At 39.6% G+C, this 27,814-nt stretch overlaps 1 protein-coding gene across 2 annotated transcripts in view; it reads left to right on the top strand.

Annotated features, from left to right (window-relative positions):
* The window catches only part of SBNO1 (strawberry notch homolog 1), a 53,838-nt gene extending 26,229 nt beyond the window's left edge, over positions 1–27,609 (top strand). For both annotated transcript variants that reach the window (XM_046024614.1, XM_046024613.1), the window contains exons 10-32: positions 360–521; positions 1,879–2,014; positions 2,094–2,199; positions 2,347–2,500; positions 3,239–3,421; positions 3,958–4,055; positions 5,816–5,967; positions 7,442–7,639; positions 8,877–9,044; positions 9,140–9,315; positions 9,768–9,899; positions 13,142–13,277; positions 14,471–14,583; positions 14,673–14,744; positions 15,193–15,292; positions 17,365–17,439; positions 18,100–18,246; positions 18,333–18,427; positions 18,521–18,613; positions 22,532–22,669; positions 23,281–23,357; positions 24,719–24,912; positions 26,094–27,609. In XM_046024614.1, coding sequence (XP_045880570.1) covers positions 360–521; positions 1,879–2,014; positions 2,094–2,199; positions 2,347–2,500; positions 3,239–3,421; positions 3,958–4,055; positions 5,816–5,967; positions 7,442–7,639; positions 8,877–9,044; positions 9,140–9,315; positions 9,768–9,899; positions 13,142–13,277; positions 14,471–14,583; positions 14,673–14,744; positions 15,193–15,292; positions 17,365–17,439; positions 18,100–18,246; positions 18,333–18,427; positions 18,521–18,613; positions 22,532–22,669; positions 23,281–23,357; positions 24,719–24,912; positions 26,094–26,236 — 3,048 coding nt within the window. In that variant the 3' untranslated portion in view covers positions 26,237–27,609. The remainder of the gene's footprint in view (positions 1–359; positions 522–1,878; positions 2,015–2,093; positions 2,200–2,346; positions 2,501–3,238; positions 3,422–3,957; positions 4,056–5,815; positions 5,968–7,441; positions 7,640–8,876; positions 9,045–9,139; positions 9,316–9,767; positions 9,900–13,141; positions 13,278–14,470; positions 14,584–14,672; positions 14,745–15,192; positions 15,293–17,364; positions 17,440–18,099; positions 18,247–18,332; positions 18,428–18,520; positions 18,614–22,531; positions 22,670–23,280; positions 23,358–24,718; positions 24,913–26,093) is intronic.
* Positions 27,610–27,814: the final 205 nt, after the last annotated feature.

The raw sequence follows: 27,814 nt of genomic DNA, 5'->3' as shown, positions 1-27,814 counted from the left end.
TGCTCAATGGAGAGTCTGCTTCTCACTCTTCCTCTGTCCTTACCCTCCCCATGCATGCTCACTCACTCTGTTTCTCAAATAAAACATATAAAATCTTAAAAAAAAAAAAAGCTTTTTGAGATGTTGATGAAAACTAGGTCATTGTAACATGAAGTTGTGTGTATATATGTGTGGGTGCATACCACGTACGTGTGTGTGTATACATATGTAGAAGTTTCGTGTGTGTGGTCTTAGGGGCTCTTTTGACTTCCCTAAAACGCATGATGGACCCACCAATTTCCTCCTGTAGAAGTCTGGGTGCAATAGATTCTTCAGAGAAAAAAGTGTATATGTTAAATTCTTCTTTTTTTCTTTTTTAGTTTAAATATGGAAAAATTTCTTCCAAACATAATGGGAGCGTGAAAAAGGGTGTTATTTTTGCTACCTATTCTTCCCTTATTGGTGAAAGTCAGTCTGGCGGTAAATATAAAACTAGATTAAAACAACTTCTGCATTGGTGCGGTGATGACTTCGATGGAGTGGTATCCTTTACAACAAATGTTTTGTATTTTTTAATGACCAAAAGTGAATGTAAAAATGAACAGTGGGGCACCTGGGTGGCTCAGTGGTTTAAGCCTCTGCCTTCAGCCCAGGTCATGATCTCGGGGTCCTGGGATCGAGCCCGCATCAGGCTCTCTGCATGGCGGGGAGCATGCTTCCCCCTCCTCCCTCTGTCTGCCTCTCTGCCTACTTGTGATCTCTCTCTGTTGAGTAAATAAATAAAATCTTTTATAAATAAACAAACAAACATTTAAAACTACATCCTGAGGGATGCCTGGGTGGCCCAGTTGGTTAAGCCACTGCCTTTGGCTCAGGCCATGATCCTGGAGTTCCGGGATCAAGTCCCACATCAGGCTCTCAGCCCCACCGGTGTCTGCTTCTCCCTCTGATCTTCTCCCCCTCTCATGCTTGCTCTCTCTCTCAAATAAAACCTTAAAAAACAACAACAACAACAAAACAACTACATCATGAGATTAACTGAAATTGCTGGGATGAGAGCTTTAATGACTTCCCAACGTCCAAGGGAGATTCTCTTTTGTAGCTGTCGTGTAAGAGGCCAATATTTAAGCTCCTGGTTTAGGAAAATGTTAACAGATGTGGGAAGTGATGAATACTGTATTCCGCTTTTGGGGATTCACACTGCATATTCACATAGTAAAGCACCTGAGAAGACTAAGGGGAAGAAACTGTGAACTTAGTGATTTCCAAACCTATTTGCCCATAGCACATCTTTCACTGTTACGCATGAAGAATGTTTTTCAAATGGTGATTAAGTTAGTCACCGATTGTACTTCTACTTAGAGAATTTGCCAAAATTATCTCTGTGGTGGACATATCTTGCCACAGTGGAGTCTTTTCTTCCATTCTAATTAAGAAATATCTGGTCAGTATAAATAAGCAAAATAATTTGGTTGCCTCTCAGACTTGTGAGGGAGGGGTGATGTCAAGGAGAAGCACGTAGAGGGCCTCATTTATGTTTCTTATCTTGAAAAGAAAACAGCCTGAGGCAAATAACAGTAAATGTTAAGGTTTGACAAAACACTGGATGATGAAAAATAAAAACACCGGATGATGGATATGTTGGTGTTATTTTAAACAGCTTAACAATAACCCACAACCTTCGGACCAACTTGTTGGTGTTATTTTAAAAAGTTAATGCTCAGGGGCTTATTATCCACAGCATCTCACCCCTTCCTGATTGTCTTGAATTTGACCCCACCAAATTCTACCACGCCAGAAATTTGGATTTTTCCCAAGGCTTTCAAATAAACATTAAGTTTTCCTTAAAGATTAACGATACTTGCTAGTGTGATATGTTCCTTAATTCTTTCTGTACAGATAGTGTTTGATGAATGTCATAAAGCAAAAAACTTATGTCCTGTTGGTTCTTCAAAGCCAACCAAGACAGGCTTAGCAGTTCTAGAGCTTCAGAACAAATTGCCAAAGGCCAGAGTTGTTTATGCTAGTGCCACTGGTGAGTTATTATTTTATTTGAAAGATATGTGTAGGTTATTTTTTCAGCTATAAAATGTTTTGTTTTTGGAATTTTTCAGGTGCTTCTGAACCACGAAACATGGCCTATATGAACCGTCTTGGAATATGGGGTGAGGGAACTCCATTTAGAGAATTCAGTGATTTTATCCAAGCAGTAGAACGGAGGTAAAGCACTTTACAGTATACATTGTCTGTATACATTGTCTTTTCTCAGTTGCAGTCTAAAGAGGTGTTACTGCTAAAACCTTTTCCACTTATATTAAAGCCCTACTATATTTAATGATAGTTACTGTGTGTTTTAATTTTATTCAGAGGTGTTGGTGCCATGGAAATAGTTGCTATGGATATGAAGCTTAGAGGAATGTACATTGCTCGACAGCTGAGCTTTACTGGAGTGACCTTCAAAATTGAGGAAGTTCTTCTTTCTCAGAGCTATGTGAAAATGTATAACAAAGCAGTCAAGCTGGTGAGAAGTTTTTTGTTAATTCCTAGTATTTTTAATTTCTCTCAGCTCACAAGTGTATATTTTGCTATAAAACAACAGATAACGTGCTAGATGCCTATTTTCCTAATTTTCTAAGCTTTCACTTTTGTTAATTTATTTTTAAAAAGCCATTTGTAATGGGTCATGTGGCTGGCTGAGTCAGGAGGGCATGCAACTCTTGACCCTTGGGGTTGTGAGTTCGAGCCCCATGTTGGGTGTAAAAATCACTTAAACCTTAAACTTTTTTCCAAAAAATGTTTAAGTTGCATAATTCTGTTTATTTATTTAAGATTTTATTTATTTGACAGAAAGAGGCACAACAGGAGAAGGAACACAAGCAGGGGGAGTGGAAGAGGGAGAAGCAGGCTTCCTGCCAAGCAGGGAGCCCAATGCGGGGCTCGATTCCAGGACCCTGGGATCATGACTTGAGCTAAAGGCAGATGCTGAACTGACTGAGCCACCCCGGCGCCCCTAAGTTGCATGATTTTAAAAATTACAATGTAACTATTCCCTGAAATGACTCTAGTATCTGATAAGAATTTAGAGGCAACTCTGTGTGAGCATCCTGAAAAACATTTGTTTAGAGATGGCCAGGTTACTAAAGATGGTTCATTAAATTAGTGTTAGTCTTGTACTTACCAGTATTTTGCTTGAATCAGTCATTTTTAAAAAAATCACATGCATAGATGAATGTCTAAAATGTGGATTTTCCCTCTTCAGTGGGTCATTGCCAGAGAGAGATTTCAGCAAGCCGCAGATCTGATTGATGCTGAGCAACGCATGAAGAAATCCATGTGGGGTCAGTTCTGGTCTGCGCACCAGAGATTTTTCAAATACTTGTGCATAGCATCCAAAGTTAAAAGGGTTGTGCAACTAGCTCGAGAAGAAATCAAGAATGGAAAAGTAAGTTGAAGAACACACTGAGAGATTTGGTCTTTGGTTATATTTCCTAGTCTTTTGGGTGTTCAGACTTTCTGCTTGTAAAGCCTGTTCTTTCTGAGAGTGAAGGTATTAACATAGTAAGACTTTAAAATTTACGGTTTTTAAAAATAATAAAAGTGGTGCTTATTTATAAATAATTTAGATAGTTCAGAAAGTATATAAAAATTAAATCACACTAACTTGGCCATCCACAGATACATTACAGCTGACGGGTGGGTATAGATTACGATACAGCTTTTTTCTTTTTAGCAATATATATATATCTATTTAAATCACAAAGAACTGAATGTCCAGGATGTAATCCTATTTCCTAGCTAAGCTTTTTACACATAGCGTGTATAGCATATACATAGATACATGTAGAATAAATAAATGAGCACACACATGTAATAATGGGTCATTCTTGTTTGAAATCTTTTTTTTTTAAGCTAAATATTTTAAATATATCCTAAGAAACCGCATGCATAGTTTTATTTTAATTTTATTTTTCTCTCCAGTGTGTTGTAATTGGTCTGCAATCAACAGGAGAAGCCAGAACATTAGAAGCCTTGGAAGAGGGTGGAGGAGAATTAAATGATTTCGTTTCAACTGCCAAGTAATGTTTTTAGTTTTGAGTTTTTATTTAGATTAGTTTGAATGTTGGCATTTCCTGGAGACAGAGGTTTTGATTCATCTGTATCATCAAAGTTTTTCTGATCTTAGTTTCCATTCTACACTTGTTCGTCACAGTATATCTATTGGAAAACTGTAATACAAAGTACTCGATTGTTAAGCATTTTGATGATATTGTGCCCAATATTTAGACTAATGGAGGGGTGTGATTTTTGTCTTATAGATCTTGGAAATCTGTGACAGCCTGGATTAGTTTGAGTTTTAGTTTCAGCTTTGTGTGTTTGAAATTACCATTATTCAGAGGAGCAGTACGAGCAATGGTTCACTGTAGTTATCTGTAGTAGTAAAATTGCAGACAGTCATGAGAATTTTAAAAAGATGATTTAGGCATTGTTTTTCAATTTCTTTGCCTACCCTGCCAGTTTTAACTCTAATCGTAAAATTAGCAAAATAACCTTTGACCTACTATACCAATTCTTGTGTTAGGAGATATATTCGAGTGGCTCCTTTTAAAATGGATATAATTCAAAACTATTTCCAAAAGCAAAATGTGCACCTACTAATTTTTCTCTATACTTGTGTGCCTGTTACTGCATTGTTTAAAGTGATAGGACTATAACGTGTGCCTATCAATGGCTAGTCCAAAATTGAGATACGCTGTGAATATAAAATGACAAGACTTAAAGAAAAGTAATGTTTTACATCTCACTGATTGCATGTTGATTTGATACTAGTCTATATCCTGAAATCTATTACTAAAAAAGTGTTTCGGGGTGCCTGGGTAGCTTACTCGGTTAAGTGTCTTCCTCCAGCTCAGGTCATGATCCCAGGGTCCTGAGATCAAGCTGTGCATCAGGCGCTCTCTGTCAAATAAATAAAATCTTTTTTTTTTTTTTTAAGATTTTATTTATTTGCCAGAGAGAGATCACAAGTAGGCAGAGAGAGAGGAGGAAGCAGGCTCCCTGCCGAGCAGAGAGCCCGATGCGGGGCTTGATCCCAGGACCCTGAGACCATGACCTGAGCCGAAGGCAGTGGCTTAACCCACTGAGCCACCCAGGTGCCCTCAAATAAATAAAATCTTTAAAAAAATTTTTTTTCTCCTGTTTTGTTTCACTTTTTTTTTTTAAAGAATTTAGAGAGAGAGACAGTGAGAAAAGGAACATAAACAGGGGGAGTGAGAGAGGGAGAAGTAGGCTTCTGGCCGAGCAGGGAGCCCTAAGCAGGGCTCGATTCCAGGACTCTGGGATCATGACCTGAGCCAAAGGCAGACACCTAATGACAGGCCACCTAGGTGCCCATTTCCTTCACTTTTTAATGTAACTACTGGAAAATGTAAAACTTGCATAATTGGCTGGGCTTGAACTGTATTTCAATTGAATAACCTTGGCCTAGAGTATTAAATTATTTCAGCTGGATTATTAATATTTTGTAGTATTAAAGTATTTATTTTTAAGAAACATGTTTTGAAGTATATATATATGTTTTAATTTTTTTTATTTATTTGAGAGAGAGTGAGAGCACTCATGGGGAGAGGAACAGAAGGAGCGAACCTTAGGCTGACTCCCTGCTGAGCATGGAGGCTGGCAGGGGGCTTGATCTCACAACCCATGAGATCATGACCTGAGCCAAAACCAAGAGTTGGATGCTCAACTGTGCTACCCAGGCACCCCTTAAGACTTTACAGATAATAAATTATTTTGCATACTGAACCTCTAATTGTCACTTTTTCTCTCATGTAAACAGAGGAGTGTTGCAGTCACTTATTGAAAAACACTTCCCAGCTCCAGACCGGAAGAAACTTTATAGTTTGCTAGGAATTGATTTGACAGCTCCAAGTAACAATAGTTCTCCAAGAGACAGTCCTTGTAAAGAAAATAAAGTAAAGAAGCGGAAAGGTGGGTTCTTTTCTTTAAATGATGTTGAAAATAATATAAATGTGAGCATTTTGAGGAGCGATATTTTGGGATTGAGCTGCCTTCCTTTTAAATTGGCACGTGGTTGAGTATTTTTGCTGTCGCTTATGTGGTTTTAAATGCACAAGTGACAGTTTGGTGCTAGGCACTGTCTTAAGCACTGCCCTTCTGTTATTTCATTTAACCGATGAGGGATCCATATGAGAATAGATCTTTTTTTTTTTCTAGACAGAGGACAAAAAGGCATGACAGGATTAAAAGGTTAAGGAATCTCCCCAGGTTTACACAGCTAATGGGCAGTCTATGGAAAACAAAATCTGGGCGTTGCTGTTGTCAGAGCTGTGTACGCATATATACATACCGTGTTTTTATAGTTTTTTTAAAGGCATTTGTTGTCTCAGTGCTTATTGGATGTTTTATCATATGCCAACTTCGATTTCTGTTTAGATTCCTAATAAACTGTGCGGCTTTCAGAAATTAACTTCTCAGGCTGTCTTTAAGACGCTGATCATCTCTATGGGAACAACTGTCTGAGCTGGGTGTGTTCCAAACACAAGTGGCTGACAGTTCCAAAAACGAAGATAACCTTCGTTCATCTGTTCTGAGAAGGACAGTTTTTTACATTTTTAACATCCTTGAAAGTGGATTGATGGTTATAATTGACAGTATTTTTTAATTGTAGTGGCAAAAAAAGTAATGCTTTGTTTTCGAATCAGTGACATCTTAAAATGGTCACGTGGTCATGTTTATCTTTCCTGAATTATGTTCTTTTTACCATCTATCTCATTAATAGGTAAACTTTTAATGGTTTGTTCCAGATGGCTATGTCTTTTTCTTTTTTTTAGATGGGGAAGAGAACACATGAGCATGAGTCGTAGGGAGGGGCAGGGAGGGTAGGAAGGTGAAGGGAGAGAGAATCTTAAGCTGGCTCCATATACGGAGCCCAACTTAGGGCTGGATATCACCACCCTGAGATTATGACCTAAACCAAAACCCGAGAGTCGGACACTTAATTAACCAACTGAGCCACCCAGGCATCTTCCATATATCTTTCTGAGTATTCAATAAAATAATTAAAATCAGCACCTCATCTGACTTTTTACAAATGAAGTTTTATAGAGTTGTTTAATTATTAGACCTCTGCTCTCAACCTGATTCACAGTTAAACTGTGAAAATGCTGGAGATTCTGTGTTATCTCTGTTGTCCTAAATTTATTTTGAAACGTGTACACTTAAAGGTAGTCTTGAATTTATATTTACGTGTGTAATTTTTTCTTAATAATTGGACAAACATGATTTCTTAAGGAAATCTAAAAGGTTAACATTTACTTACGAAATTTATATATAGTTTTTCCTATATGTTTCTCACTTTAAAAGCTCGTGAACTAAAAGTAGTTTCCTAGATCTTTAGAAGAGTGTGTTTGGACTGACTGTCTTATTTTGGGTTTGAGGGTAGGTGAAGAAATAACTCGAGAAGCCAAGAAAGCACGGAAAGTAGGTGGCCTTACTGGTAGTAGTTCCGATGATAGCGGAAGTGAATCGGACGCGTCTGATCATGAAGAAAGTGACTATGAGAGCTCGAAAAACATGAGCTCTGGAGACGATGATGATTTCAATCCATTCAGAGATGAGTCTAGTGAAGATGATGAAGATGGTAAGTATGTCAGTACTTATTAAATGTTAATGAAAGGTTTTTTTTCTGTGTGTGAAATGGGATATTGTATTAAAACCTGTTTTTTCAGGGCACCTTGGGTGGCTCAGTTGGATAAGCATCTACCTTTGGCTCAGGTCATAATTTCAGGGTCGTGGGGTCAAGCCCCGCATCAGGCTGCCTACTCCATGATGGGCCTGCTTCTCTCTCTCCCTCCGCTTGCCGCTCCCAAGCTTATGCATACTCTCTCAAATAAATAAAATCTTTATTTATTTTTAAAGATTTATTTATTTATATATTTGACAGAGACAGTGAGAGAGGGAACACAAGCAAGGGAGAGTGAGAGAGGGAAAAGCAGGCTTCCTTCTGAGCAGGGAGCCCGATGCAGAGCTTGATCCCAGGATCCTGGGATCATGACCTGAGCCGAAGGTAGCCACTTAATGACAGCCACCCAGGCACCCCATAAATAAGATTTTTTAAAATAAATAAATAAAACCTGGTTTTTCCCCCCAGTGCAATACAAACCATTGCACAGAACCTAATCTTTGCTTAGTGGAGAACTCCCCAAGCTTGTCTGTCTTTTGGTAGTTTAGCTCATTTGTGTGAGATAGTGGCCTAAGTTTTATGCAGTGATTTTATTTATTTTTTTGAAGACTATTTATTTGACAGAGAGGGAACACAAGCACGGGGAGGGGGAGAGAAAACAGGCTTCCCCCTGAGCAGAGAGCCCAGTGCGGGGCTCGATCCCAGGATCATGGGATCATGACCTGAGCTGAAGGCAGCCTCTTCAACGACTGAGCCAACCAGGTGCCCCTATTATTATTAACAGTAGTAGTAGTGGTAGTGGTGGTAGTAGTAGTAGTAGTAGTAGATTTTTATTTATCCAGAGATGAGAGAGAGAGAGAATTGCAGGAGCAGAGGGAGAGGGACAAACAGACTCTGCACCTGGTGCGGAGCCCGATGTGGGTCTCAATCTCACCACCCTGATATCGCAACCTGAGCTGAAACCAAGAGTTGGACACTCAACCAACTCAGTCGCCCAGCCACCCAATCACTTGTACAGTGATTTTTAACCTCATACTATGGAATTTTATCTGATAGTGTATTGGATATACTGGACCGCTGAAGTCGGTGATGATTTATAAGTTACCAGTTAATACAAAAAATTCAAGGGTTGTTTCCTTTGAAGATTCTTCTGCTTTTACGGATGATTTGACACATATCTTTCCTTAACTTTCAGATCCCTGGTTAATCAGAAAAGATCACAAGAAAAACAAAGATAAAAAAAAAAGGAAAAGTATAGATCCAGATTCTATTCAAAGTGCCTTATTAGCATCAGGTCTTGGATCAAAACGACCTAGTTTTTCATCTACACCAGTAATTTTGCCTGCTCCTAACAGTGCACCAGGTATCTGTGGGGAAGCTTGGTTTGTCTGTTGATATGTACTTTTAAACAAAACGTACTTAAACTTTAATGATTTTTAACAATTGTACTTTGTCTAGCTAACAGTAACACCAACAGTAACAGTAGTCTTATAACAAGTCAGGACGCTGTGGAAAGGGCCCAGCAGATGAAGAAAGACCTACTTGATAAACTAGAGAAATTAGCGGAAGATCTCCCTCCTAATACTCTGGATGAACTTATTGATGAACTTGGTGGCCCTGAAAATGTTGCTGAGGTAAATATGACTTGATCAGGGCTGTGTCTTGGTCCCTTTTTTTGGTCAACTCAAAACCCTGTAGAATGAGTGATATTTTAGATATCATCACATAGTTGCCTAATTTTCTCTTAGATTTTAGAACCTTTGATCTGTTTGTCATCCCAGAGTCAGGTATTCTTATCCTTAGTATCTGTGTGTTTATTCAACACACTGATCTGTTACGTACCTGTCATGCAGCCTCTGTGATTGTTGCCACGTATCTGCTTTCTTTGCTGGAATTTCAACTTTTCCAAACCAGAAACTGTTGCAGCATTCTCTCCCGGACACTGCTTGGTGCAGCACAGGCGGCACTGTGTGTCGGCTTCATCATCCCCTTCTCTCTCCCACCAAGTTTCTCTAACGCAGGGGTCCTGTGCTCCTGCGTCTTCATCAGGTACCTTAACTGTAAGTGACACTGTTTGGCTTTGCAGATGACTGGTCGCAAAGGGCGGGTTGTAAGCAATGATGACGGAAGCATATCTTACGAGTCGAGATCTGAACTTGATGTCCCTGTGGAAATACTAAATATCACAGAAAAACAGAGATTTATGGATGGAGACAAGGTATGTTTTTCTGGAATGCTTTTCTTTCTTTCTTGTATTTTAAAAAGATTTTACTTACTTATTTGAAAGAGAGAAACAGCACAAGAGATGGGAGGGTCAGAAGGGGAAGCAGACTCCACACTGAGCAGGGAGCCTGATACAGAACTCGATCCTGGGACTCCAGGATCTTGACCTGAGCCAAAGGCAGTCGCTCAACCAACTGAGCCACCCAGGCACCCTCTGGGATGCGTTTTTGTTTTTGTTTTAAAGGTTTTATTTATTTATTGACAGAGAGAGAGAGATCACAAGTAGGCAGAGAGGCAGGCAGAGAAAGGTGCTGAGCAGAGAGCCCGATGTGGGGCTCGATCCCAGGACCCTGAGATCATGACCTGAGCTGAAGGCAGAGGCTTAACCCACTGAGCTACCCAGGCACCCTCTGGGATGCTTTTTAGTGAAAAATACAATGTCTGTATATTTAAATGAATATTTAGGGTTTTTTTTTTTTCTTTTAAAAGAAATTAAGTGTGGGAGCATCTGGGTGGCTCAGTCATTCAGCATTTGCCTTTAACTCAGGTCATGATCCCAGAGTGCTGGAATCGAGCCCTGCATCAGGCTCCCGGCTCAGGGGGAAGCCGCTGCCTCCCTCTGCCATTCTCCCTGCTTGTGTTCCCTCTCTCGCGATCTCTCTCTTTGTCAAATAAAATTTTAAAAAAGAAGAAATTAAGTGTGTCGAATGGTGTTATTCTTTAATTTTTAGTAATTGCACATAATCACTGAATATTTATACATTTTCATTATTTTTTCTCAAGTTGAATGCCATAAAGTATTGTGCACAGAATTAGATATGGCTCTTGGGGCGCCTGGGTGGCTCAGTGGGTTAAAGCCTCTGCCTTCGGCTCCAGTCAGGATCCCAGGGTCCTGGGATCGAGCCCCACATCAGGCTGTCTGCTCAGCAGGGAGCCTGCTTCCTCCTCTCTCTCTCTCTCTCTCTGCCTGCCTCTCTGCCTACTTGTGATCTCTGTCTGTCAAATAAATAAAATCTTAAAAAAAAAAAAAAGATATGGCTCTTAATAAATTTGGAGACATCTAATTAAAAAAAATATTTTTTTAAGATTTTATTTATCCATTTGATAGCACAAGCAAGGAGAGCAGCAGGCAGAGGGAGAAGGAGAGCTAAGCAAGGAGCCCAATGCGGGCCTCGATCCCAGGACACTAGGATCATGACCCAAGCCAAAGGCAGATGCTTAACTGAGTGAGCCACCTAGGCACCCCATATTTTTTTTTTTTTTTTGAGATTTTATTTATTTGTCAGAGAGAGCACAAGCAGGGGATGAGGCAGAGGGAGAAGCAGGCTGTCTGCTGAGCAAGGAGCCCGATGTGGAACTTGATCCCAGGACCGTGGGATCATGACCTGTGCCAAAGGCAGATGCTTAACCACTGAGCCACCCAGGTGTCCCAACTTTTTAAATTTTTAGTCAGAATATTAAAATACTGTATTTTCCTAGGTCATTTTAGTGGCGTAACATCTAATGCTACTCTCCAATGTTGGTCTAATTTTGACTCTAGAAATATATTTAAGCGTACTCAGATTACTAGTGTCTTTTGGTTTTGCTGATTTTGTTATTGCTGTGACATGTCTTAATAGGATGATCATTCTGAATGTAGATTGTCTTGCATACCTTGCCACTCTAGACACCTTGGTTGCCACCAGAGGTTCTTGGTTTACTGAATCAGTAAACATCAGTCAATTTTGAGATTCTTAGGCTAGTTCTTCCCCATCATCTACTTGGAATTTCCATAAGTGGTTGCTGATGAGATAGCTAAAAAATAGATAGGAGTACCACTTAAACTTAATTCCTTAATTTATTTTATTTTTCATTTTTAAATTTTTTTTAAAAGATTTTATTTATTTATTTGACAGACAGAGATCACAAGTAGGCAGAGAGGCAGGCAGAGGGGAAGGGGGAAGCAGGCTTCCTGCTGAGCAGAGAGCCGGGTGTGGGGCTCGATCCCAGGACTTTGGGATCATGACCTGAGCAGAAGGCGGAGGCCCTAACCCACTGAGCCACCCAGGTGCCCCCTTAATTCCTTAATTTAAATGGTAGAATAAAATCTCTATTTTACCACTTTTTTCTTTATATTTTAATGAGGCTTTCTGCATCTAAAAAAGGAGAGGATAGTTGTCACTATCAAAGTTGTCTTTATTCTTTTTTTAAAGATTTTTGTTTATTTGAGAGGGAGAGCATGAGCCGGCGGGGGGGGGGGGGGGGGGTGGGGTAGAAGGAGAAGGACAAACAGACTCCCCACTGAGCATGGGATCAGGTTTGGGGCTCAATCCCAGGACCCTGAGAGCATGACCTGATCCATAGATGCTTAACCAACTGAGTCACCCAGATGCCCCCAAAGTTGTCTTTTATAAATATATTTGATAGCTTGTGTTACTTTTTTTTTTTTTTTTTTTTTTTTTTTGATTTATTTTAGAGAATGAGAGTGCGTGCATGAGAACTGGGGGAAGGGGAAAGGGGGAGAGAATCTCCTCTGAGCATGGAGCCCAGTGCTGGGCTTGCTCTCATGACCTGGATAATCATGACCTGAGTCGAAATCAAGAGTTTGGATATTAACTGACTAAGCCACCTAGGCTCTCGTCATGTTGCACATTCTAAAGATTGTAGGTAGAGGTATTACTCAGTTGTGTTACATACTTTGTTTTATGAATTTATGCCCATGTGCATTACACTTACATTAGTTGGAATTAGTTTTAGTTGTTAAGTGACAAAATCCAAAATCGTATTAACTTAAAGAAGGTAGAAGGTAATTTCTTCCATGTGTAAGTTTGAGTAGGTGGACCAGGGCTATTACGGCTCCTTGAAGATAATGCCACTCCTGTCTTAGTCCTTTAACCTGTGAGGCTTCATTTTCAGGTTACCTGTTTCACTTTCAGTCATTATACCTCTGTCTTTCATCTGGCAGAGAGGACGAATGAAGAGAAGGGCATGTCCTTGACTTTTAAGGACATTTCTTAAATGTTCATACTACCTACACCCTACTGGGGTATGCCTACAATTAGCTGCAGGGAAAAGTGAGAAATGTCATGATTCTGGGCAGCCATGTACCTGCCTAAACTTGAGAGGTGGTGGCTATAATTTAGGAAAAAGGGAACAATAGGTATTGGTGGGCCACTAGTGCTCTTAACTTTATTTAGGGCACTTGCCTACTTGTCTTTGTGCAAAGGTGATCATTTTTCCCCCTTATATTTGGTACAGAATATTGCTATTATCTCAGAAGCTGCCAGCTCGGGTATTTCGTTACAAGCAGATCGGAGAGCTAAAAATCAAAGGCGAAGAGTTCATATGACTTTGGAATTACCCTGGAGTGCTGATAGAGCAATTCAACAATTTGGTAAGTTCCTACAGTGAATTTTACTTAATAGCTAGGAATCATTGGGGAAATGTGTGCCTATCAAAACCTATATTTAATGCTCAGTATCTTAAAACATGACACGTAGATTTTGGAGCTGTTTGTGTATTACATTTAAAATTAGAGAATACATGAAGCTGTTTCTTACCTGTTTTAAGAAATGTAAAAGATCGGTGTTAGATTTCTTGGAGAGTTTCTGGCATTGTATCTCATAACGGTGTTCCTCGGGAGTTTCCTCCATTATGGATCCTCAGGATGTATGGGGTCTGTGTCAGAGCACCTGCCACCTCACGTCCTTTTTAGCCCTTGGTGGCTTTACTGAAGGCATATTGCTCTCCCTTGTCCTACATATTTATGTCCCTGTGACCTGATGATTTAAAAAAAAACCAACAGTTTTAGGGGCTCCTGGACAGCTCCATCGGTTCAGTGTCCAACCCTTGATTTTGGCTCAGGTCTTGATCTCCAGCTCATGGGATTGAGCCCTGCATCAGGATCTGTGCTCAGTGGGGAATCTAGTTGAGAGTCTCTTTTCCTCTACTTGTCCTTCCAACCATGTGTGCATTCTCTGTCTCTCTAAAATAAAATCTTTTCAAAAAATCATTTTTAATTTATTTTTGTTTGTTTTTTGGAAGAATCCAGAGCAGCTGTGCTTCAGCACCATTGTGGTTAACCCAAGTGGGGCAGAAGTAATAATATGTTTATCATTGAACAGTTCTGTGGCAGTTTGTGTTCTTTAAGGAGGAGTGAGGAGTATTCAGAATATGGATGTTTTTCAAGTCAGTTTTTTTATTTTGTGCCTTTGGGAGAGTTATAGAAATTGCTTTATACATATATGTATGTATATGTATATATACATATTTATATATATATATATTTTTTAAGATTTTACTTACTTATTTGACAGTGAGCATTAGCATGAAGGAGGGGGAGAGGGAGAAGCAGGCTCCCCCTGAGCAGGGAGCCAAATGAGGGACTCAATCCCAGGACCCCGGGATCATGTCTTGAGCCAAAGGCAGACCCGTAACCAACTGAGCAACCCAGGTGTCCAATAATTGTTATATTCTTTAATTTTTCCTCTTAAGGGTTTCCGAATACCAGCTTAGTATTAAAATGCTAGGAATAGATCTCAGAATACTCTGTATCTAGTGAACACAGTATTTTTAATGTCGTTACAGGACGAACTCATAGATCAAACCAAGTTACTGCTCCCGAGTATGTGTTTCTGATTTCTGAATTGGCAGGGGAACAAAGATTTGCTTCTATTGTTGCTAAAAGACTTGAGAGCTTGGTAAGTTCTTGGGTTGTGTAGTTGTGTGTAAAAGATGGTGGATACAATCTGTCTTCTGTGCCTTGATTGGAAATTTTATGTCTTGATAGGGAGCACTTACACATGGTGACAGAAGAGCAACAGAATCTAGAGATCTGAGCAGGTTCAATTTTGATAATAAGGTACATTTCAGCTTTCATTATGCCTGAGATTTTGTGGTAGTGCGTGGTGTCTGTGGTAAACAAAAAGGGAAAGTGGTTACTGTTTAAAACTTAAAACTGTCCCTTATGGTTTCACTGTAAAGTGATAACGTCCTATAAAATTTTCACTTATCAGATCTTTGATGATCAGCTCTGCAGTAGAATCCTGTTTTCATTCCTGTTAGAAAATAGGAATATAATAACTACTTCTGAATGAATCAAGTGTGAATTTCCAGAAACGAAATTATTTACTGGACATCTGTCATGTGCATAGGTGTGAGCAGTTTAGTATATAACATTTATATAAAAAGATAATTGAGTCCTACTCCTTTTGAACCTTTGCTGGTTTTTATCGTGTTCAGTAGATCATGTGATTGAAATGTATCCAAATATTGTAAACTGGTTAAATTTGTTTGTTTTCTTATTGCAGTATGGAAGAAATGCTTTAGAAATTGTCATGAAATCCATTGTCAACCTAGATTCTCCTATGGTATCACCACCTCCAGACTACCCTGGAGAATTCTTTAAAGGTAACTTTTAAAAATAATCACAAGAGGGAAATGAGTACTAAGTAGGCCCTAAAACCTTTTCTGAAATGTGCTGTTGTTTTCAGTCTCTTTGGACATAAACTATATAAAAATTTAGAAATTAAAGATTAATAGACACCACGGGGTGCCTCGATGGCTCAATGGGTTAAAGCCTCTGCCTTTGGCTCAGGTTGTGATCCCAGGGTCCTGGGATCGAGCCCCACATCAGTCTCTCTGCTCGGCAGTGAGCCTGCTTCCCCCTCTCTCTCTGCCTGCCTCTCTGTCTACTTGAGATCTCTTTCTGTCAAGTAAATAAAATCTTAAAAAAAATTTTTTTTAAAAAAGATTAATAGATACCTAAGTTGGCTTCTTATAATCAGATTATTAACTTTCATTCAAACCAAGTATTTTGTGGGGTGCCTGGGTGACTCAGTGTGTTAAGGCTCTTCCTTCAGCTCAGGTCATGATCTCAGGGTCCTGGGATGGAGCTCCGCATCGGGCTTTCTGCTTAGGGGGGAGCCTGCTTCCCCCCTCTCTCTCTGCCTGCTTCTCTGCCTACTTGTGATCTCTCTCTCTCTCTGTCAAATAAATAAATAAATAATCTTTTTTTAAAAAAAAAAAAAAAAGGAAAACCAAACCAAGTATTTTGTGCTCTTGACAGTTTATTGCATGGTAATACTAGATTAGTAGAAGAAAGTGGTTTTGTTAGATTAATTTAAAGTCACTATGCCAGGGGCGCCTGGGTGCCTCAGTGGGTTAAGCCCCTGCCTTCGGCTCAGGTCATGATCTCAGGGTCCTGGGATCGAGCCCCACATCGGGCTCTGTTCGGCGGGGAGTCTGCTTCCCCCTCTCTCTCTACCTGCCTCTCTGCCTACTTGTGATCTCTGTCTGTCAAATAAGTAAAATCTTTTAATAAATAAATAAAGCCACTATGCCAGACAGCTTTTAAATTTAATTTTAAAGTATGTAGGTAAATAATCTGTGGAGGTTGGCATAGGATGTAGATAAAAAAATATTGGCTCTGAATTCATAGTTCAAACTGTGTGATGGATACGTGTATATGGTTCATCGAATGTTCTCTTTACACTTACATGTTTTTGGAAATTTACGTATTAAAGAAAAGTCCAGCATAATGCTATAGAAACTCTTTGATTTATCTCTGTAATTGGTATAATATATTTTGCCCATAAATAGAAGTAGTCTGGATGGTTTTGATTTTTTATTATTTATTTTATAATTTAGGAAGCTATGAAAATATTTTGGAAAATATGTAGCTGTAGGATATTTGAAACATCATTACTGTAGAGTTAGGACTTTCCACTAGTAAGTCTTTCCCAATTGGAAACCAGTATTTAGCATTGGTACAAGCCATATTGACATACTGTCAAGGGAGTATATCACTGATGGCATATTAACAAAGCAAATAAACAATAGACTTTTTCCTTTTTCTTCCATTCTCTTTCCTCTCTTATTTTCTTTTATTTATTTTGTGTTTAAAATGGCTCCCTCGTTTACTTGAAATTTTAAAATTACCTGTTACTTGGGGTGCCTGGCTGGCTCAGTCAGCAGAGCATGTGACTCTTTTTTTTTTTTTTTTTAAAGATTTTATTTATTTATTTGACAGAGAGAGATCACAAGTAGGCAGAGAGGCAGGCAGAGAGAGAGAGAGAGAGGGAAGCAGGCTCCCTGCTGAGCAGAGAGCCCGATGCGGGACTCGATCCCAGGACCCTGAGATCATGACCTGAGCCGAAGGCAGCGGTTTAACCCACTGAGCCACCCAGGCGCCCCGAGAGAGAGAGATCTTTTAATGAGCTAATATAGTGTGAAGTTTGAGTACTGTAGGATTTTGGAGTGCCTAAAAAACCTTTGGGGACTGTGTTCCATTTAATTCAGCTAACAGGAACTATGGAAAATACCTTAGGCTGTGTTTTAATGCTAGAACTTGTGGTCTAGTTCGGGGCACCTGAGCGGCTCAGTCGGTTACGTGTCTGAAAAAAGAACTTGATCTAGTTTGATTAGTCAAGTAACAGATCATTGAGTCACTTGGGTTATAAGGTTTTTTGATTTTCTGACAGATGTTCGACAAGGACTAATAGGAGTTGGCCTGATAAATGTAGAAGATCGTTCGGGTATTCTTACTCTAGATAAAGGTAAGAGTGTGAGTTTTGTATATAGACAGAAAACAGAACTGTTGCTCTATCATTACACCATCTTCTTTATGCCTTTTTCAACTTGACGGGGAAGCTTCACGTTTGTAGTTCTCAGTCCCTCCTTCTGGAGTGCTCATAAAGCACTCTCAGTGGTTTTTGCTACTGTAGTTATTCAAAAGAGATTAAACCATTATTCTGTCTGCAAAGTAGCAGTTCTCAACCCAGGTTGCATATATGATCAGCTTGAAGCTTTTAAAAAATACTGAAGACCGTGCTGTTGAGCTTCACAGACTTAACAGCACTTAGAACTTTTTACAAGCCAAGATTTCATGTTAGAGAAGAGACATTCTCATGTGCTAAATTGTGTTCATATTTTCGGTAAGTGAAGTTTGATGATGCACAGATTGAGGAAGACAACCATCTTTGGAGCATGTATGTGGTCATGCTGATTGCTAGAGGTAGAAATGGTCAAATTATAGCTCTATTCTGAGAGCCATGCAAGATTGTGGGTGTGAGGTAAGCCCATGGAGGAGGAAGTGAGACTTGGTCTAGGCTTAGATGAATGAATTTTTTTTGTTTTTTATTTTTACTTCCAGGGGCAAATGCATTATAATTGCCATTCAAATGCTTTAAATCTTTCATACAATCTTGTCCTTGCAGATTATAACAACATAGGAAAATTCTTAAATAGAATTTTGGGCATGGAAGTGCATCAACAGAATGCGTTATTTCAGTATTTTGCAGACACACTTACAGCAGTTGTTCAAAATGCCAAAAAAAATGGAAGATATGATATGGGAATTTTAGGTAAGTGGAGAAATTTTGAAAATGTCCTGCATAATCCTAATAATACATTCTTTTTCCATTTACGTGTTGCTTTTTTCTTTTTCAAGATCTTGGTTCTGGAGATGAAAAAGTGAGGAAAAGTGATGTAAAGAAGTTTCTGACTCCAGGATACTCCACCTCTGGTCATGTAGAGTTATATACTGTAAGTTTGGAAATGTGCACGTTTAAGTGTAACCTCCAGTGATTGGCATTCACAGAAGTGAGTGCAATTTAAGTTGTATTATTTCTTTTACAGATTAGTGTGGAGCGGGGAATGTCTTGGGAGGAAGCTACCAAGATTTGGGCTGAGCTGACAGGACCAGATGATGGCTTTTATTTGTCATTGCAAGTAAGACTCGTGTCCTTGCCATGTTAACTGTTCAGATATTTAATGCGTCGTAGCTGCCAGCACTGCAGTTACCTATCCCCTTTGTGGCAGCTTTCTGATTGTTTTTTGCTTTTCTCTGTTTTGATAATTTTTCATTGTAATTGAGTTTGTCCTTCTACAGACGTTTTGAATTATTACATATTTTTAGTTAAATGGACCTTTTTATTTCATGGTGCAGTGACCTCTAAGCCTCCATAAAGGACTGCATATTTATTTAGTTCTGTAGACCTCTAGTAAGCTTTATATCTGAAAGATTCACTTCTTGTTATTAGTGTAAATAATTCCTTAGGATTTGTGTGTAGAGCTCAGGATGAGGGAAGTGTAAATACGTATGTGTGTACATACCTATACATTTACATGTAGACACACGCACACCCACAGATACGTGCGTGTGGATATATAATCATCCAGAGTCAGGGTACAGTATCTTGAATTTTCCTGTTAAAGACTATGGGATTTTTATGTCATCTATTTTCTGATATTAATCTGTGTGCTTATTTCTTCTACAGTAATAATCTTCATTCTCCATGGCACATGGGATGATAAAAGATTACGAATATTATACCCCAATATTCCTGAAAATAATTTCGGGAAAAAAGCATCAGCTTTTTTTGCTTTTGCTTCCCCCCATTCTCCCATTCTATTAAAACATAGTTGTGCTGGGGCGCCTGGGTGGCTCAGTGGGTTAAGCCGCTGCCTTCGGCTCGGGTCATGATCTCAGGGTCCTGGGATCGAGTCCTGCATCGGGCTCTCTGCTCAGCAGCGAGACTGCTTTCCTCTCTCTGCCTGCCTCTCTGTCTACTTGTGATCTCTCTCTGTCAAATAAATAGATAAAATCTTAAAACAAAACAAAACAAAACAAAAAACCAAAACATAGTTGTGCTATTTCTGCATTGTCAGCGTATGGCACTTCTGTAGTATGCTTTTCTTTTAATACTTTCTCTTAACTCTAAAGGTAATTAAATTTAATGCTCACCTCTCACTAGTCCTTAGGTTGCTTCTCTGATCATTTTATATGAAGACTGTCCTGTAGTAGCATCCTCAAGAAGGGCTTATTGGGAGTGTTACTTCCTGAGGTGGTTTGTTTTTAGCTTTATCTGAGAGAGGCACAGAGCACGCATGCGTGTGCCTGCCTCCCTGCGCCCGAACAGGTGGAGAGAGAGAGAATCTCAAGCAGATTCCATGCTGAGCGGGTAGCCTGATACGGGGCCAGATCCTAGGACCCTGGGATCATGACTTGAGCTGAAGGCAGACACTTAACTGGCTAAGCCGCCCAGGTGTCCCAGTGCTTCATTTTTGTGACTAAATAATGTTCCATTGTATGTATGTACCATATTTTGTTTTTTATTTGCCGAATTTTTGGAGAGGCCAACTGTAAATGAGGACCAGGTTCTAGATGGAACTCCATGAAAGAGACTACATATGGTCATGCCAGAGTCAGTGCAAGACCATAGTTAAGCTATCTAGAGCAGGTGTCCCCAAACTTCTTTAGGGTCAGATAGTAAATACTTTAGGTTTTGTAGGCTATGTGTAGTTTCTACTGACTATTCTTTTTTATTGTTTTTTTTTTTTTTTCTTCCTTTTCCCCACCCTTCCTTGGTTCCTCCCTTCCTTCCACTGTTTTAAGCTTATTAGCCTCAGGCCCAGTCTGGTCACAGACCTGATTTTACTGGTAACTGATCCAAGAGCAAAGCTGTCAAACTGAAACTGGCTCCTAATTAAGTGGTTTTTGAAAATCTTACTGAGGGCACCTGGGTGGCTCTGTAGGTTGAGTGTCTCACTCTTGATTTCAGCTCAGGTGATGATCACAGGGTCATGAGATGGAGTCCCATCGGGCTTTGTGCTCAGTGCAGAGTCTGGTTGAGATTCTCTCCCTCTCTCACCTCCTGTGCGCTTGTGTGCATGCACTCTCTCTCTCAAATAAGTAAATAAGATCTTTAAAAAAAAAAATCGGGGCGCCTGGGTGGCTCAGTGGTTTAAGCCGCTGCCTTCGGCTCAGGTCATGATCTCAGGGTACTGGGGTCGAGTCCCGCATCAGGCTCTCTGCTCGGCAGGGAGCCTGCTTCCCTCTCACTCTCTCTGCCTGCGTCTCTGCCTACTTGTGATCTCTCTCTGTCAAATAAATAAAATCTTAAAAATTAAAAAAAAAATAAAAAAAATCTTACTGAGATATTTGTAGATTCACATGAGGTTATGAGAAGTGATACAGAGAACTTCTTGTACACCAGTTTCACCAATGGTAACATTTTACAGGACTGTAATATGATACCAAAACCAGCATCATATCACTATTACATAATTCACCGCATTTTATTCAGATTTCTCCCTTAGGTGGGGTTTTGATAGGTGCAGATTAGGGTCTTGGTTTTTGGCTTTTCATTCCAAACTGTTGCCAGAATTTACACACTGGTAGATTTTGAGGTAGTGCTGATCCACATCTTCCTTTGAGTGGAAGGGTGTGGTGATACTGGTCCTTTGTTACTTCCCATATGGCAGCAGGTGATTGGATGTGAGAGAGGCAGCCTTAGAAGGGGCATTGATCTAGGAAGGTGCAGGTGTTTGAAACTCCCTAAAAGTAAGCAGACATGCGGGACGCCAGGGTGGCTCAGTGGGTTAAGCCTCTGCCTTTGGCCCAGGTCATGCTCTCAGGGTCCTGGGATAGAGCCCCAGGTCGAGCTCTCCGCTCAGCGGGGAGCCTGCTTCCTCCTCTCTCTCTGCCTGCCTCTCTGCCTACTTGTGATCTCTCTCTCTGTGTCAAACAAATAAATAAATGAGCAATTTGTTTTGTAGAAGACCTGGCAAACTACCTTTATTTTAAAACTTTTCTTTTTCCTTCAGTTTTGCTCCAGAGATTATTGCTTGGAAATTGTTCGCCATTCTTAGAGGAGATACGGATTTTGTAATGTTAATTTACCTTTAATTTAATGGGCCTTTTAATAACTCCTTCCTCTTAGCATTTCTGCCTTAAGTTCAACTCTTAAAAAATTAAAAGTATATGTAAGTTCCATCATTTGTCTGATGCATCCATTTCTTCCACTTCTACATACATATTTATGTATTATTTGCTCAACATTTTGGCTTTTTCCTGTCATAGCTTTACTGTTTACAAATCATGTGACATCTCACTTCACTCTTAATGGCAGCGATGGGGAGAAACAGCCGTGATGGGTTAGTAGATGAGTGCAGGGAACCATGGGTGATCAAAATCATCTTGGAGTTTATGTTTCATTATAACTTCAAGGAGAGGAACATTTTTTTTTTTTTTAAGATATTTATTTATTTGTCAAAGTGAGAAAGGGCACAAGCAGAGAAAGTGGCAGGTAGAGGGAGAGGCAGGCTCCCCACCTAGCAGGGAGCCTGATGTGGGACTTGATCCCAGGACCCTAGAATCCCAACCTGAGCTGAAGGCAGATGCTTAACCGACTGAGCCACCCAGGCATCCTGAGAGAAACATTTTTTTAACAGTGTTTTATTATGAAAAATTTTAAGCATAGAGTTAGAGGTAAAAGGATTTTCCTCCAAAGACCCTGCCCCACGACCTAGACTCCTCCCTCATGGATGTCTGAGGCAAGAACATGGACTAGAACAAGCACAGTTATCTCCACTGGACCTAGTGCTTAAAGCTTTATTCAAAACAATCTTGTAAGGAGTATCTTGACCCTCAGCGTATGTGTTCAGCATACCCCACATTTAGGACCCAGGAACGTTTATTTGGGTGGGGCCTCGTGAAACTCAGGTAGATGAGCAGCTGCCATCCTTGTCCACAGTTACCGGTCCGTGTGCTTACTCAGCATTAGTCTTTCAGAGGGTTGATTTGCAGACAAGCTTCTCTTCAAGCGTGCAGCACGAATCCTTACACTTTCTCACTTTTTTTTATAGATAAGGAACAACAAGAAAACTGCCATCTTAGTTAAAGAAGTGAACCCTAAAAAGAAGCTTTTCTTAGTTTATAGACCAAATACTGGGAAACAGCTCAAATTAGAAATTTACGCTGACCTAAAAAAGAAATATAAGAAGGTATTTTTTCATTTGTACACCTTATATTATGAGTACTTGTTTTATAACGTGTTGAAACTGTTTAGGAGAGCTCTATGTCTATATTTAAGGTGATTTTGACAATTTTTCCTATTTGATTATTGGAAAATTGTTTTCAGAAAACATGTTGTCAGGTGTTGCTACATTAACATCCCAGTCTTAATGTTATCAACCATTAAGAAAATTGTAAAATGATTATTTGAAACAGCTTGTGTTGTCAAAAAAGGAAACTATCAGGGCTAATTACAGAAATTAGAACCGCCATATTTATATTTTGCAGTGATTTGTAGAAAAACTGAATGACAACGTTTTTTCCTAACATTACTGTTAATTTTTAGTATTACCTTATATTACTGTTTTTCCTGGCCAGTTTCAGTTGTAAACAATTGTGATTAAACCAGCTGTTTGAAACATTTATTACGTAGGAAGTCCCTAATGGCAGGACTTCATGAGTGGCACGCAAATGCAGCCAGTAGCAAGGGCCAGATTGTCCATGCCGAGATGTGTGTAAGTTGGCTTAAGAGACCATAAGAAGGCGACCAGGTTGTTTAAAACAATACTGTTTCAATGGAATTTTCGTCTTATTTTCACAGGTAGTCTCAGATGATGCCCTGATCCACTGGTTAGATCAGTATAATTCATCTGCAGATACTTGTACTCATGCCTATTGGTTAGTATTTTCATGTTTCTCACCATATTATCCAAAATGTAATCAAGATTTAATTTAAAAACACCTTCACTCTCTAGCTGTCTGTCTAAGTCCACAAAGAGATTAATGTTAGGTGTCATTCCTTCTATCAGAGATACTTGTCTGTCTGTGAACCGCGCATACTGGGTGTCCCCTCTGCTCTTCACTGACGCTTTTAACTTCTGACCAAGTGTCATCAGGCCATACGGACTTGACTGTCATTCTTGCTGAGACTTACTTTTTCTCCCTCCTGCTCTTCTTCCTTCCCTTCCTTTATTTTTTTTTTCTCCTTTCTTTTTTTAAAAAAGCTTTACTGGTGTCCCAGACCAGTTTCATTTTTAAGGCTTAAGGCTAGGGAACTTGTAGGAAACTAAGAGTTGCTGACAGCACCAGAAAATGTGTAGTTGAGACTGGGAACTGATCCTGCTGCGCTACTAGGTTGGCTCGAGGGCTGTTCTTTCAAGTCACAATGTAATAAATACCTCTTACAATGTTCATTACAGAGCCTTGTATGGGATATTTTAATACACTGCAGATCATAGGTCTCACTGTTTTCTTACCCATTTAACAGTCAGTAGGGTGTCCAGCCCACTTTATGAAAAGGAATATAGGATGTAGATGAATTTTAGCTAGGTGTTTTTTAGACACATGTAGGTAGGTAAATTTGATAGGAGCAGGGTTTTGTTTTCATTTTGAGAGCAAATTAATGCTTTTGGAAATTAGAAAAAGTTTTCAAGATAAAATATTTTTAAAGTTAACTTACAGAAGTTCTCTCTAAAACATTTGCTTTGAGTATTAGCAAGAAAGGTGCCCAATACTGTGTGTTTTCTTGAATTATTATTTGAAAGATGATTTTATTGATGAATTGTCTAAATAATTTTAACCATAAACCATGTCTTCCTTTTTCACAGTATTTAAAAAATTTCATTATTTTGGTTTCCTGAGGCCTTTCCCAGTTCAAGATTTAGAATATATTGGTTTAATAATTTTTAGAGGCAACACAGAATTATTTGATAAGCTAACATTAATATCGTAAACTGATGGATGTTAAAATGACAGACCTTTTAAATGGATATTGAAACCAGTAAGTTAACCCTTTTATAGGGGGTCAGGCCCCAGAAATTTTATTTTCTAAAATCTTAGAAACTTAAAAATTTGGCAGTAATACCTTAAATTGGAAAGGATGATCCAGTGTGTTAAAGGATGTAATCTAAGAAACTGTCAGTAAAGAAGGGCAAATCGTGCCAGGACATTGTCCAATTGAAACCTAGGTAGACTTTGTGAGACGTGTGTGCGTACGCGTATATGTATACATATATTTCTTCCCCCCCTATCTATCCTAGGCGTGGCAACTGCAAAAAAGCCAGCTTGGGATTAGTTTGTGAAATAGGTCTTCGCTGCCGCACGTATTATGTATTATGTGGCTCCGTTCTGAGTGTCTGGACAAAAGTTGAGGGTGTTCTAGCGTCTGTCAGTGGCACAAATGTGAAGATGCAGATAGTTCGGCTAAGAACAGAGGATGGACAACGTATTGTAGGTGAGTCTAATTTTGGGGGGTTGAGTTACTAGAAAAAATCAAAGCCTTTTAAAAAAAAATTTGCTTCTTACATTTAAAAAATCTCAATATCTATTCTAGTAGTGGAATAGAGCTTGATTTATATGTTCCTAAAAGGCTGAACAGAAGTTAAGCCTACGAATGGACGTTGTTGATTCTGGCTAAAATTATGATATGGTCATTTACCTTACGCTGCTCTCAGCTGTTCCTGCTCCCCTTCCTCATTGTTGCCGTCTGCGCAGGCTTTCTTATGTAAAGACTAAGCCTGCCTCTTGCCAAGGAGTCCTGGAAGTCTGCTTTTTGATGTTCACTGAGTCCACATCGAGACTGAAATGAATGTTGCTGTGCACAGAGGCCGGCCTGGAGCTGTGCGGAGAGCATGGGCAGAGCAGGCCAGCTGCACCTACCGCTCACTCACAGGCTTTGCAGGGAGCTTTCCTTGTCCCTCCATGTTTGTTTCATTTGCCACAGCCTTCCTTTTTTATCTTGGGTTGCAGATTGGCAGTCTATGGGCCAGAGATAGTCCATGAACATTTTTTTTGACCCTCAGATATTTTCAGTTGTTGCAAGTTTGCATTTGAATTAGTTGCCAACATTTAAAGGTCAGAAGCCTGTCTTTTCATTTTCTCAAAAGGTGCATGTGTGCACACACACAGCTGTGTACACACACCAGCTTCTGTGACACATCGAGCCCCTGTTCCCAGATGAGAGGAGTTCAAGTTCCTTTGCCAGGGCATCTACTTTCCCCCATTTGCTAACATCTGTACTGTGACCGCTTGGCAGTTAACCTGCTTCAGTCAGCCTTTGAATTTGCAACCACTGTCCTGTGCTCTTTCTGCTACATTAGCACTTGCCAGAGAAGGTCGTGTTGATGTGCATTGTGGAGCTGCAAAGATAGATCAGGAAATACTGTACTTGACCTTTCTGTTCCACCACCAGGTTGGTGTTGCTGTAGACATGCAGATGCTTAGGTATTTGTGGGTGACGCTGCCCAGGAATTAGGTTACTTCTGAAGGGGCCATTTCAGTTAGTAGGTATTTATTTCTTTTGTGTGGCGTCGCCTTTTTACACTTAATAGTGTGCTTCACTTGGAATGTGCTGTGAAGCTGGAATATACGGCTGTCTTGGATGCACCCTCCCAAAATTCTTGTTTCTAATTGCAGGTTTGATCATTCCTGCAAATTGTGTGTCTCCACTTGTAAATCTCCTGTCAACTTCAGACCAGTCTCAACAGCTTGCGGTCCAGCAGAAGCAGCTCTGGCAGCAGCGCCACCCGCAGAGCATCGCCAACTTGAGCAACGCGTAAGAACAGACAGGTTTCGACATGGATGTATCTGAAATGCTGTTGAAGCATATCATTTGCATAAAAATCAGGGACAGTTTCCAAAGAATTATAATTTTTTTTTCAGTTGTGCTCTCTCTAGTTAATTTTTTTGGGAGTAAGGACAAACCTGGAATAGATAGCAAAACTGAAAATCCGCAGTGCCGATGGGGGTACATATGTCTTTCCTTTGCTTTTCCCATGGTACTTCCCATATGCTTTTACTTTGGGTGAGCAGAGGGATATGTGCGCGTGCGTGTGTGTCTGTTTGTTTGTGAGTTTGTTAAAGGCTACAAACCACAATTGGTTTAAAAATGCTTGGAACTTCCCAAACTGGCTTTACTTTTATGTTACACAGTGCTCAGGGTTAACGCAGTACATCCATGCAGCTGCTGTGGGAGTTCTCCCCGGATGCATGTGTTTTGAATCTATAAATATAGAAAATATATATTGGTTTCTTTTTCCAACTTATTAAACAATAGGTTTATTAAAGCATGAAATGAAAGGTTGCATATCATGCATTCAGGTTCTTTTCTAGTTTTTGTTCTGACAGTGCATGTCTTTGAAAGCATGCGTAAACAAGACTAAAACAAGTCAAGTAATGGGGAGAAACATTTGTAGATGTACAGCATTGGTTATTGCATTTTTATAGTGTTTATACCTGGGTATTGCTTCTCACCCTGCAATCTCATCCCCATCCCCATTCTTCCTGCCCCGGGTTTCTGGTCAAGGTAATGAGTACATAACATTTTTTTGTGGTAAAACTCTTAAAAAGTTAATTTTAATGTATTAATAGTATTCCTAATGTGTGCTGCAAAAATGGCTACAAGCCTGCTTTTCTTAAAATTACATTTTCCTTAACTTAAAGATAGTTTTAGAAAGAAATACAAATTGGCTTCCATCTTGCAAACAATCTTTTTTTTACTTCATTATCTTAATTTGTCACTCATAAAAAAGGAAACCGTACTTGAGCTGTAAACTAGACAATGAGGAGACACTTGAGGCTTCTGCTGTATGTTTATTTCTTGTTGTTATTGTTGTTACCCAGTAACGTGAATATTGTTTAATGTGTTGTAAGACATTGTAGAGTTTATCTCAAGCTGTTAAAAATGGTGATGTACAAATGTGAATAGATACTTATCTACAATATGGGTGAGTTTTGTTTCGCCTATAATAGATGTTTATAAAAACAAGTGAGGGGACAATTGGTTTTTTTGTTTCCTTTTGTTCCCCCCCCCTTTTTTTTTGCTTGCACAGGTTGCACTATTGAAAAATTGAGATTGTATAAACCTGGTGAAAAGCTACAAGGTACCACAATCTTGTAGATGTCAAATAAAAAGTTATTATACTAACCGGAAGTGGACTCGTGTTTAGGCCCTCACCACCTTCAGAAGCAGTCTGTGACGGGGACTCCGCAGAACTCGTGTGTTGCTCGGCGCTCAGAGAGCCTTCTGTTTGGACTTCTGTCGGGCTCACCCTCAAAACGGAGATGGTGTCGAGGAAGGGGTGAAGTGATTGTTCTTTTGAATGTTGCTCAAATTGAATTGTTCTCTTTTGTTACTT

The sequence above is a fragment of the Meles meles genome, chromosome 12 (assembly GCF_922984935.1).
Source record: "Meles meles chromosome 12, mMelMel3.1 paternal haplotype, whole genome shotgun sequence".
Classification (NCBI taxonomy): Eukaryota; Metazoa; Chordata; class Mammalia; order Carnivora; family Mustelidae; genus Meles; species Meles meles.
The sequence above is the reverse complement of the archived record's forward strand: the minus strand, read 5'-3'. Positions and strand labels throughout refer to the sequence as shown.